Source organism: Oncorhynchus gorbuscha, linkage group LG23, assembly GCF_021184085.1.
Source record: "Oncorhynchus gorbuscha isolate QuinsamMale2020 ecotype Even-year linkage group LG23, OgorEven_v1.0, whole genome shotgun sequence".
Lineage (NCBI taxonomy): Eukaryota > Metazoa > Chordata > Actinopteri > Salmoniformes > Salmonidae > Oncorhynchus > Oncorhynchus gorbuscha.
This window is the reverse complement of record NC_060195.1, coordinates 52,349,819-52,363,183: the sequence shown is the minus strand read 5'-3', so window position 1 is coordinate 52,363,183 and position 13,365 is coordinate 52,349,819. Positions and strand designations below refer to the sequence as shown.

Genomic DNA, 13,365 nt, shown 5'->3' with positions numbered 1-13,365 from the left:
TTCATCCCAAAAATAGCATATTTATAATCTCTAGGAAATCTCCTTAACAGACAAAAAAAGTTCAGGTGTTTACTTGATAGGGAGGGACACATTTCACTCCATGTATGGTAAGTAGAGTTCCTAGAGATTCTAAAAACATTATATCACATGTGGTTACTTGGCAATGGTAATATAGTAATATATGTAAGGTCACTATAATTACAAGATGCATGCATTTCTTACATCTGCCATCAGCTCACATCAGTGTTGTGGGATTTGTGCAAGTGGACTGTGATGTGAGACTGTGTAATATCACTAGGCCGAGAGCGAGCACACAGCCTCATAGAAATATGGATTAGTCTGTCAGTCTGACTCCAAGTAAATAAATCTCTGGATTTGTACACCACATAATCAGAAAATGATGGGAAAGTAATTTAGTGCATTGTCTCCAATATAATGCATTTTCTTTTAGAGGTAATTGCTTTCATTTGAGTCTTTGTAATGTCAATGTTTTCCATAGTTTCAAAATACTGTACAGTATGTTTAAAACAATCATGTTTTTTGGAGCTCCCATCATTCGAGTGGTTACATTTACCGGTTACATTTACCAAGCCCAATCTCTGTTTACCAAAAAAGGTGACAGGGTCAGGCTGTTGAAATGACAGATTGTGCCTTTAGGGGGGAAATAGGCCTATATATATTTTTTAATCTTGATGTTGGCCTACTTTGTTAACTGAACCAAGTTTATTAAAGATCTGGGCTGGTTCCCCATTTTTACAACCTCACAAATTAGTCTGAATTTGAATATGATTTATTAACAGATAGCGGCTCTCTTAGTTTGCTTGGTCTGCTATTGTCTTTTTTAGTCTACTCACTCAGTATGCAATTATTTTTTTGTGGGTCAGTCTCTTGAAAGATGACACTTGGCTGACCGTGAGGGTCACTGAAATAATGAGCACCTTATTTCCTTAATAGTGCACTACATTTGACCAGAATCCTATCGGCCCTGGTAAAAAGTAGTGCACTATATAGGGAATAGGGAGCCATTTTAGGACACTGTCACAGTTTGTCTCCATGCTCATCACGAACCACGTATCGGCTCATGTAGACATTTGACATGAGTGAAGAACGTGACTCAACTAACACAGTTGGTATCTGTAAAGCACTGTGACTGCAATGTAAGCTTTTCTCCTTCCCTATGGGTGCCTCTGTGGAGAATGAACTTGTCCGGCTTTCGCATGCATATTTCAGCTCTGTTTCATTTTGAAACGTATTGCTTTGTTTTGCTTTGGGAATGAAGACCAAGTCGTGATTTTTTTTTTTTTAGCAGACAGGTGGTAATGATGAATGGGGAGTTGGGGATTATAAGACAACTATCACAACCGTATGTTGATTCAGTTCTGTAACAGTAGCTTTTAATAAAAGTGGGTGTCTAGAAAGTGATCTGAACCAAAGAAATTGGATAAGTAACATACTACTACCACCACTGTCTTCTTAAATCAACGTATCTATGTAATAGTAGTATTTTTACCACCGTTTTGGCCGAATACCCAATTCTGATTGGTTTCATGCTATGAATTGTACTTTACTTTTCTTACAGTAAGCCCATCTGTCCCATGGATTTAGCAAGCCTGTTTTCACACCTACTGTATTACATTACTTGGCCACTTGAATGCAGGCTGTCCACACTCCGCCCTGAGCCACGCATTTTACATTTCCCTTTGTTTTAAGCTGGCTTAATTATTTACAGCGTGCCGAGGAATGTTTATTTCTGAGACTCAATTGGCTGCGACCTGTAAAACATTTAATTAGCTACACACAAAGATCAGCCATGTGGGGAGATAGCCTACTCTACCTTGTCCAGGTTGGGGAGAGATTGATGGAATGGGCAGTGTGTTTGGACTGGGTGGCATTGTGTTTGGACTGGGTGGCAGTGTGTTTCTTCCTCTAGTGCTCTTTTCTCTGTCTGTGTTGATAGAGGTCAGTCCGGGCTGGTTAATGCTCAGGGCAATGTGTTTTCCGAGGGCACAATCTAGTGTGTGTAATTATGTTCAGCCTGATGCCCTGGCAGTGGCAGCACCACTCTATTTCCGACAGTGCACTGCTTTTCACCAGAGTCATATGGGCCCTGGTCAAAAGTACCGCACTATATAGGGAATAGGTTGGCATTTGGGCCGTGGTCCAGCTTTCAGTTGATTTCTTCCTTGTCTGACGCAGCGACGCTCCCTCCCGGAATCTGCTTATCTCCGCCCTACCCAGCCGTGCAGAGCAGACAAAACGCTGCAGCCTCTCTCTCTCTCCCTCTAGCCTACTCTCCTCCCCTTCCACGGCGTCTTTCTGGAACGATAGGGAGTAACATATCAAATGCGACGCGCGGCCAGAGAAATGGCACCGCAGTCGGCGCGCTGACGTGTGACAGACTGGGTGCGATCGCTGTCTTCACAGCTGCATCGCCTCATGGAATGTTAATGAGGTTGACGACATTCCGGAATATTCTTGGGGCGGCGGGAGGAAAGGAAAACATTTCAGGGGCAGAAGGGTCATGCCATATTTAATTTTCTCGGTAGCTACTAGTCAAAATTGATCAACTGTTTTGTGGCAAGATCTTAGGTCATTCCAATAAACAATATGTTAAGCATGTTGGATTTTATTTTATCAGAGTTATATGCAAACGAATAAAATTGAAACTGAAGCCAAAATGGGTGCTGCATTTACAAGTCAACATTGATCAACCGTGAGATCTTACAACACCATAAACAATAATATGTAAATAATATAAAATAAAAAAAATCTGACAGTTATAACAAATGGAATTGAAGCCACTCAATGTCCTCATGGCTGCTGGATGGTAAATATTAGATAAACACCATTAAGTAATGCCACGCCCTGCATACCATTTCCTGAAATGCTACTGAAATTAACAGAGATGATGTCATTTTGAATGTCAAATCACTGTGTGTCCTTTCTATCCCACCCCACTTCTTATTGGCTAGCTACTGGGCTATGTCCCAATTATCACTCCTTACTCCCTAAATATGCATTTGTCCACTATTTGAAACGAGATGAGTGGTATAAGAAACATGGTGGTGAACAAAGGCAATACACTTAGATTTGTGGGAAGTAGTGAACGAGGGCACACTTCAGGAAGGAGACGTTATTGGGACACAACTATTGTGAATGTCAGCTTACTTTTTTCAGTCCCATCGTCCATCCCACCTTTTGGCTAGCTACCGGAGTCAGGAGATGACCATAGAAATCCACAGACCGAAATGAAGCAGCAAGGTCATTCTCAAAGATACCCGCCAGCTCAGTTAAACATTTAAATGAGTCCCTTAACGGACAGCATGAAATCCAATGATTTATTGGGGTCGCTGAAATAAGCTGATCCTCTCCTCTTGTTTTTCATTTTTCAGAGGAAGGCCAATAAGAACGGTCCGTCTCAGTATACAAGGCATACTCCGATTTACTCACACCATAACGATATATTGATTAGCCTAGTTATGAAGATGAAAATAGAAAATCATTTTCTCTAGGGGTGAGTGTGGAGAGATACTCACTGGCATTATATCACTATGCTGTAATTTTCTCCTTGTCCTTCAAGAAGTCAATCTGAGATTAGAATATGACTTCATGAGATCAATGAAAATGAAAGGGAAATATAGAAAACACTGTACTGTATATTTTAGCCTCAAGTTACGTTAGCTGGTTAGCAGTAAGACTGACAGGAGGTATCTATGCTTCATTCTATACTGTGTTCCCTCCTCCAGATCTGAAGAAGACTCTGGCGGTGCTCCTGGACAATATCATGGTGCGGCTGGGCAAGCTGGAGTCCAAGGTGGAGAACATCTACAACGGCACAGGGGCTAACCTGACCAACGGCACCAGCACAGTCACGCCCAGTGCCTCCAATGCAGAGAAGGTCAACGTGGCAGGTGAGGCTCACTCTCGCCCTCACGAGCTTACCCCCCCCCCCTTCCTTTATTGAAGACATTCAAAACAAGACATTGCACCTTGAAAATCCCCAGTCCTATTTTTGGAACATGTCAAAGTAATAAGACATAGGCCTATAGCAGGTTTGTCAAGCTCAATTCCTGGAGTTGCTGAGTGTCTGCGGGTTTTCGCTCCTCCCTTGTACTTCATTGACCAATTAAGTTAGTTAGGAACTCACCTGGTTTTCTAGGTCTGGACACTAATTGAAAGGAAATAACAAAAACAAATTAACAGACACTCAGTTCTCCAGTGAATCAGATGTGAGCTTAGGTGAATATTGCTATTTATGTTGATAAGAATAAAGCTGTGCTCTGAGCCTGCATTGAAATGGCTCTATTCACCTAAGTTACCCCTCTGTCCTTAATCTACTGTAAGCAGTTGAATGCTCCAATATTCAAACCCATAGAAAACCTTTCTGCTTTTGCATACCTTTTCTGCGAGAACATAGAAAGCACTCTTATAGGCCACAGCCTTGAACATAGCTTGAATAAGGCCTCTCATTCACACATGCGACGGGCCCCATTTTTATTAGCCTTCATTTATTTTTCTTTCAGTTTTAAGATGACATGTTTGCCGGCTGTGAAATACTGAGTGTTTGTTTGCTCGGGTGGGCCCTGGGATTGGCTCTCAGTAGTTAGTGAAGTATTTAGAGGTTTCAATGGGGACTTTGTGTGGCGACTGAAATATGGTCGGAATTACATTATGACGATTGAGTTACAATGGGAGCGTTTTACTCTTGAGAGAGCTAGGCCCATTCCGTTCAGGCTTCAGAACGTTTCTTAAACAAAAGAAAGAATGTTCAACTCGGCCTCTTTTCTGTGTTAGGATGATTTTGTATTTAACAAAATGAGAATACTGCCTCCGTCTTGGGCTGCTTCAGTATCAGTGACAGTTCCCTGCTAGCTGTGTCGGTCAGGACATTGTGGTCCTTCTGTACTGCAGCAACTGCTACTTCCTGTGCAACAGCGATAACAAGATGGAGGTTATCTCCCATACCACATTAACGGTGCACTGATATCTCAATCCCACCCTTTGTCAACCAATGGAATACTCTGGCTTTGGACTAGTCAAAGGAAAGAGACCATACTGGTTGTCTTGACTTCTAACCTGTAAATAGACGCACGTATCATTTGGCCGTGTGGTTTGCCCCAACAGTCTGAGTCGTCCCTGAAACACCACTCTTCCTCTCCACCTCTGTCCTGTGTGGCAGACAGCCCTGCCAACCCATTTGCTGTTTTCCCCTGGGCCATGTGGGGCTGGGAAGGCAATTACCCAGATAGGATCTGGACAGTGATGGGTTCACGCATGTCCTCTGAGAGGCTGCTAGTTATCAAGGTGGAGCACCCAGGGCCCCAGGAAGAGGTGTCGTGCTCCCCCCCCCCCCTTCCCTGCTACCACTCTGTGTCTCAGACAGTTTGGGCCCTGCTCAGCCATGGAGAGAGGCCTCTGTTCTGACTATCAGACTTAACTACCGCTACTGTACTGCTTAGACAAAATATGCTGCTTTAATCACTGTAAATATGCACATTTTGGTATAATCATGAAGTAAACATCTATCTCCCGAATTTGATTGTCGCAGCTAGATAGCTTTACAATGTGCTCATTTTAAAGCTACCCCAAACATGTCACTTCTGGCCAGTGCCTGACCCACCTCACAGCTGTGTATGGATGTGGCTGAGTCACCACAACCAGCCACACAGTCGGAACTCAGGGCAACGCCTAGTCCCTTCCTAACTGCTCTCGACTCTGAGAGAGCCCCCCCACCGCCACCCATTAGCAGCTGTTTGGGACGAAGGTATTTGACAATGCCTCCTCCGTGTGGACTAAATAAAAACAAAGTAAACACTTGTTAGGCTTATCTGTTTTTGCTGGCACTGGCACAGTTTGGATTCGAGACCTACTCTGCAATTGAATGGCCTAACTCATGGAGCCAACAGGCTTCTCAGACTGTTGGTGGAGGAGGACCCTTAAAAGCATCTGAAAGATGTTGTCATGTGACCAGGGAGGGTCTGCAGTGGCCACTGCTTCCTTGCAGTGATGAGCAAATTTGAGGTCAGATAAGGAAGTTCATGCGAGGTATGTTGGGGTGTAAAACTATTTAAGTTACACATTGAATTGTGTAGGCCTAACTTGGAATAAAAGAACAAAGTCAGTTTTGTTTTTGTCTATTTTATGGGGTTGTGGGTGAAATAAGGAAGTGTTAATGAGAACAGTGCTTCACTGTCCTTTTGCGGACTTATTTACACACGGTTTTATCTTTGTATGTTTTATGATGTAGTGGCGATTTTGCATCCCTCATTTGATGACTACTCTTAGCCAATTGGGGTCTCTGTTAGAGGACTGATATGCAGAAGTAGACTAATATCTATCTAGAGTTTTCCCTTCCTAATGTCTACACTTCCCAATGTTTTCCTTGTTTGGGAGCTTAGCACCTGTCAGGGCTATTGGTGGTTTGCAGACTGCTGCACAAGTCTCCTCCAGACCCTAACATTATTCTATGACCTATAACATTACCTGCAGATAAGCTGAAGTAGAAAAGCCACATGGCATTAATACCTTTAAGTTTCATTACCAGGATTCTATACTGTGATGGTAATGGTATTTAGGCCTAGTTTTTAAAAATGCTTGTCTTTAGTGTGGATGTCAATCTGCCATTTTCTTCCCTGTTGTCCTATATTATTACTATATCTTCTAATCTAAAGAGCCTCTGTGATCCTCTGTGTCTCTAGCCCAGCTCAGCTGAATGGTGGCAGCCAGGCAGTGTAGTGGATGTGTCAGGTATCAGAAGCTCAGACCAGGCGAGTGATAGCCTTTCCCTCAGAACTCACATCAAGTGGCTCTGGACGGAGAGGAGACCCAGGCACCCGATAAGGACCTCTCAGAAAAGAAAAAAACAATGTCTGAAGTTTTGAGGGAGAGTGCAATTAGTATGCTGACTGCAGGAATATCCACCAGAGCGAATGCCAGAGAACTGAATGTTCAATTCTCTACCATAAGCCATCTCCAACGTCGTATTAGAGAATTTGACAGTACGTCCAACTAGCCGTACAACCTCAGACCACGTGTAACCACACCAAGCCCAGGACCTCCATATCCAGCTTCTTCACCTGCGGGATCGTCTGAGGGGTAGTGGACCTAATGCCTGCTAGCTAAATTGACTGGTTTCCTTATTTAAACTGTAACTCAAAATATAAACGCAACATGCAACAATTTTGAAGATTTTACTGAGTTACAGATTAAATAAGGAAATCAGTCAATTGTAATATATTAATTAGGTCCACTAAAACTTCAGACATTGTTTTTTCAGCTTATGAAACAGGACCAACACTTATATTTGTGTTCAGTATATTTGCTTCTATAAGTTCTGAACATCTTCTTACTCCATGTTACATTAGGGGGCATCAGAGCATTTCACTGTTTAAAATTACATTTATTTGACAGGGACAATTCACATTCCACAACATTTCAGTAAATATGCCAGATTTAGCTAGCAGGCTAGTTTCCATCTGTTACTTGAACTCTAGAAGGTCACCTTTTTAAGAAGTGATTCTGAGAGGTCCTTATCGGGTGGGCCTAAATAGCTGCCTGGGTCTCCTCTCCGTCCAGAGCCACTTGATGTGAGTTCTGAGGGAAAGGCTATCACTCGCCTGGTCTGAGCTTCTGATACCTGACACATCCACTACACTGCCTGGCTGCCACCATTCAGCTGAGCTGGGCTAGAGACACAGAGGATCACAGAGGCTCTTAACAGCACAAGGATGGCTCAATCTGGATTTGGCTCAGCGGTAGAGGATTGATTCAGCCAAACTCAGAACGGCCTTGGTGTGGACAATTGTCTGCCTGCATCATGTTGATGCAGCCAATCACCAAGCAGTGTTTTCCTCTGAGTGTTGGCGTAGCGCGTTAGCTGTCCCTCTGCTGAAATGCAATCATGCTGGTAGATGGAGGAAGTGAAGGGGGGGTGAAAGGCCAGGTGCCAGGCTCCTGAGATCTGGCTGGCTCTCTTCTCGTCTCCACCTAGCTGGCTGCCGTTGAAAGGTGTGGATGTTGCTTTTGGCATTGGCCGCAAGTTGGGCCTTCTGTGAGATTTGTAGCGAGTAGGCTGTTGTTTTTGAGACTCCGGCCGTAAGTGGGGACAGAAAAGCCCTTTTCTGCCTCAGAATGGCCCATCTCTTTGTCTTCTTATCGATCGCATCATGCCCGACCTAGGACAGACGACTGCCGACAATGGACAGAGGGCTAAGGTTTCAGTGATGCCGCACGGGACAATGACACCGCTGCCTCCCTGGGCACGACAACCCTAATGCATCATGGCAGAGCTAAGGCAGGATTATAATAGCGCTTACAATTTCACCTTGCAGACTGCTGCTGTCACAGAGAGTGCTTCTCTCTCTGAGGAAGGGATACTACTCTCCCTGAACAGTTGACTATCAAAGACCCTCTGGGAATGTTGTCGTTCAACATAATGTATCCGTTGACATAACATGGATGAGTCATGTCACTGCCATGTCATATATAGACGTTGGCGAATCTGAGTTTTTGTGCCGAAATGTTGGGCCAACCGTCTAGCCCTGCTTTGGATTAGACATGATCTGAGGTCTACTAGTGGTGAGTGCAGAGGCTGTGTGTTTTCCTCTCACAGAGTGCACCGCTCTGTGTTCTAGGAGATTCTGTCCCCTCCAGAAACACTCATACATCACCCACCGACTGACGGACGCTTTCCAATCCGATGTCTCTCTCTTAAACAAATCAAAGTCCAGTTCTCCGCCGCTCTCCGCCTCCCAAGAACATTGTGCCTGTTCCGGAGGCTATAGGGTTACGGAATATTCAGATAGACACGTGTTGTGTAGAACATTAAATGGTTGTCTGTCAGATTTGTTGGCTCTATTCATTCTTATTCTATCTGCAAAGTTTAGAGCTTTTCACCTCCATAACTACACCACAGCTTTCTGTACGTGCTCCTATAGACTTTGACTAGGGTTATTGTGTACAATGCAAACCCCAGACCTGCCAGTGCTAGGTATGTCTTGGCTCAGTAGTCAGGGGCAGGTAGGACAAATATGTTGACCACTAAAGACCTCCCGGTTCAATGGCAGTCATAAGATTTGCTTGACAAAGAACGTCTCTACTGGGACGCAGCATCTGAGGCCTGGCAATTAAAGGATCTCCAATGCACTTTCTCTCAGGTTGGTAATGCTGTACTGTATTGGCAGTGTCGACTGCATTATGGCCTACACTGGTCCAAATATGAGTCCTATCGCATTAAAAAATGTGCATTCAAAGTTTTACATTTTCATTGGACCTTGACACAAAACCGCCCAGACACATTCTTCAAATATTTGTTTGAGTCCCAACCATGGATCATTTTTTACATTTTTTAAATTTCAACTTTTTTTAACCAGGTAGGCAAGTTGAGAACAAGTTCTCATTTACAGTTGCGACCTGGCCAAGATAAAGCAAAGCAGTTTGACACATACAACAACACAGAGTTACACATGGAGTAAAACAAACATACAGTCAATAATACAGTAGAAAAATAAGTCTATATACAATGTGAGCAAGTGAGGTGAGATATGGCAGGTAAAGGCAAAAAAAGGCCATGGTGGCAAAGTAAATACAATATAGCAAGTAAAACACTGGAATGGTTTATTTGCAGTGGAAGAATGTGCAAAGTAGAGAGGAATAATGGGGTGCAAAGGAGCAAAAATAAATACACTAGGGAAAGAGGTAGTTGTTTGGGCTAAATTATAGATGGGTTATGTACAGCTGCAGTAATATGTGAGCTGCTCTGACAGCTGGTGCTTAAAGCTAGTGAGGGAGATAAGTGTTTCAGCGATTTTTGTAGTTCGTTCCAGTCATTGGCAACAGAGAACTGGAAGGAGAGGCGGCCAAAGGAAGAATTGGTTTTGGGGGTGACCAGAGAGATATACCTGCTGGAGCGCGTGCTACAGGTGGGTGCTGCTATGGTGACCAGCGGGACTTTACCTAGCAGGGTCTTGTAGATGACCTGGAGCCAGTGGGTTTGGCGACGAGTATGAAGCGAGGGCCAGCCAACGAGAGAGTACAGGTCTCAGTGGTAGGTAGTATATGGGGCTCACCTCGCTCATCAACTTATCCCTGACCGCTGGCTACGTCCCTTCCGTCTTCAAGAGAGCGAGAGTTGCACCCCTTCTGAAAAAACCTACACTCGATCCCTCCGATGTCAACAACTACAGACCAGTATCCCTTCTTTCTTTTCTCTCCAAAACTCTTGAACGTGCCGTCCTTGGTCAGCTCTCCCGCTATCTCTCTCAGAATGACCTTCTTGATCCAAATCAGTCAGGTTTCAAGACTAGTCATTCAACTGAGACTGCTCTTCTCTGTATCACGGAGGCGCTCCGCACCGCTAAAGCTAACTCTCTCTCCTCTGCTCTCATCCTTCTAGACCTATCGGCTGCCTTCGATACTGTGAACCATCAGATACTCCTCTCCACCCTCTCCGAGTTGGGCATCTCCGGCGTGGCCCACGCTTGGATTGCGTCCTACCTGACAGGTCGCTCCTACCAGGTGGCGTGGCGAGAATCTGTCTCCTCACCATGCGCTCTCACCACTGGTGTCCCCCAGGGCTCTGTTCTAGGCCCTCTCCTATTCTCGCTATACACCAAGTCACTTGGCTCTGTCATAACCTCACATGGTCTCTCCTATCATTGTGCAGACGACACACAATTAATCTTCTCCTTTCCCCCTTCTGATGACCAGGTGGCGAATCGCATCTCTGCATGTCTGGCAGGCATATCAGTGTGGATGACGGATCACCACCTCAAGCTGAACTTCGGCAAGACGGAGCTGCTCTTCCTCCCGGGGAAGGACTGCCCGTTCCATGATCTCGCCATCACGGTTGACAACTCCATTGTGTCCTCCTCCCAGAGCGCTAAGAACCTTGGCGTGATCCTGGACAACACCCTGTCGTTCTCAACTAACATCAAGGCGGTGGCCCGTTCCTGTAGGTTCATGCTCTACAACATCCGCAGAGTACGACCCTGCCTCACACAGGAAGCGGCACAGGTCCTAATCCAGGCACTTGTCATCTCCCGTCTGGATTACTGCAACTCGCTGTTGGCTGGGCTCCCTGCCTGTGCCATTAAACCCCTACAACTCATCCAGAACGCCGCAGCCCGTCTGGTGTTCAACCTTCCCAAGTTCTCTCACGTCACCCCGCTCCTCCGCCTCTCCACTGGCTTCCAGTTGAAGCTCGCATCCGCTACAAGACCATGGTGCTTGCCTACGGAGCTGTGAGGGGAACGGCACCTCAGTACCTCCAGGCTCTGATCAGGCCCTACACCCAAATAAGGGCACTGCGTTCATCCACCTCTGGCCTGCTCGCCTCCCTACCATTGAGGAAGTACAGTTCCCGCTCAGCCCAGTCAAAACTGTTCGCTGCTCTGGCTCCCCAATGGTGGAACAAACTCCCTCACGACGCCAGGACAGCGGAGTCAATCACCACCTTCCGGAGACACCTGAAACCCCACCTCTTTAAGGAATACCTAGGATAGGATAAAGTAATCCTTCTCACCCCCCCCTTAAAATATGTAGATGCACTATTGTAAAGTGGCTGTTCCACTGGATGTCATAAGGTGAATGCACCAATTTGTAAGTCGCTCTGGATAAGAGCGTCTGCTAAATGACTTAAATGTAAATGTAATGTAATGGGCTTTGGTGACAAAACGGATGGCACTGTGATAGACTGCATCCAATTTATTGAGTAGGGTATTAGACTATTTTTTTAAATGACATCGCCGAAGTCGAGGATTGGTAGGATGGTCAGTTTTACAAGGGTATGTTTGGCAGCATGAGTGAAGGATGCTTTGTTGCGAAATAGGAAGCCAATTCTAGATTTAACTATGGATTGGAGATGTTTGATGTGAGTCTGGAAGGAGAGTTTACAGTCTAACCAGACACCTAGGTATTTGTAGTTGTCCACATATTCTAAGTCAGAGCCGTCCAGAGTAGTGATGTTGGACAAGCGGGCAGATGCAGGCAGCGATCGGATGAAGAGCATGCATTTAGTTTTACTTGTATTTAAGAGCAATTGGAGGCCACGGAAGGAGAGTTGTATGGCATTGAAGCTCGCCTGGAGGGTTGTTAACACAGTGTCCAAAGAAGGGCCAGAAGTATACAGAATGGTGTCGTCTGCGTAGAGGTCTATCAGAGACTCACCAGCAGCAAGAGCGACATCATTGATGTATACAGAGAAGAGAGTTGGTCCAAGAATTGAACCCTGTGGCACCCCCATAGACTGCCAGAAGCCCGGACAACAGACCGTCCAATTTGACACACTGAACTCTATCAGAGAAGTAGTTGGTGAACCAGGCGAGGCAATCATTTGAGAAACCAAGGCTGTCGAGTCTGCCGATGAGGATGTGGTGATTGACAGAGTCGAAAGCCTTGGCCAGGTCAATGAATACGGCTGCACAGTATTGCTTCTTATCGATGGTGGTTAAGATATCGTTTAGGACCTTGAGCATGGCTGAGGTGCACCCATGACCAGCTCTGAAAACAGATTGCATAGCGGAGTAGGTATGGTGGGATTCGAAATGTTCGGTAATCTGTTTGTTTGTTGACTTGGCTTTTGAATACCTTAGAAAGGCAGGGTAGGCTAGATATAGGTCTGGAGCAGTTTGGATCAAGAGTGTTCCCCCTTTGAAGAGGGGGATGACCGCAGCTGCTTTCCATTCTTTGGGAATGTCAGACAACACGAGAGGTTGAACAGGCTAGTAATAGGGGTGGCAATTTTAGAAAGAAAGGGTCCAGATTGTCTAGCCTGGCTGATTTGTAAGGGTCCAGATTTTGCAGCACTTTCAGAACATCAGCTGACTGGATTTGGAAGAAGGAGAAATGGGCAAGGCTTAGGCGAGTTGCTGTGGGGGGTGCGGTGCTGTTGACCGGGTTAGGGGTAGCCAGGTGGAAAGCATGTCCAGCCGTAGAAAAATGCTTATTGAAATTCTCAATTTTAGTGGATTTATCGGTGGTGACAATGTTTCCTATCTTCAGTGCAGTGGGCAGCTGGGAGAAGGTGTTCTAATTCTCCAGTGTCCCAGATCCTTTTTGAGTTTGAGTTGCAGGAAGCAAGTTTCTTGTTGAAAAAGCTAGCCGTGGCTTTTCTAACTGCCTGTGTATATTGGTTTCTAGCATTCCTGAAAAGTTGCATATCACGGGGGCTGTACAATGCTAATGCAGAACGCCATAGGATGTTTTGTGTTGGTTAAGGGCAGTACGGTCTGGAGAGAACCAAGGGCTATATCTGTTCCTTGTTCTAAATTTCTTGAATGGGGCATGCTTATTTAAGATGGTGAGGAAGGCATTTAAAAAAAAAAACAGGGATCCTCTACTGACGGGATGAGATCAATATCCTTCCAG

General features: G+C 45.2%; 1 protein-coding gene across 2 annotated transcripts in view; it reads left to right on the top strand.

Moving 5' to 3' along the window:
• Positions 1 to 13,365, top strand: part of LOC124010544 (alpha-1,6-mannosylglycoprotein 6-beta-N-acetylglucosaminyltransferase A-like) — a 111,107-nt gene that overhangs the window by 25,585 nt on the left and 72,157 nt on the right. For both annotated transcript variants that reach the window (XM_046323082.1, XM_046323079.1), the window contains one exon: positions 3,747 to 3,911. In XM_046323082.1, coding sequence (XP_046179038.1) covers positions 3,747 to 3,911 — 165 coding nt within the window. The remainder of the gene's footprint in view (positions 1 to 3,746; positions 3,912 to 13,365) is intronic.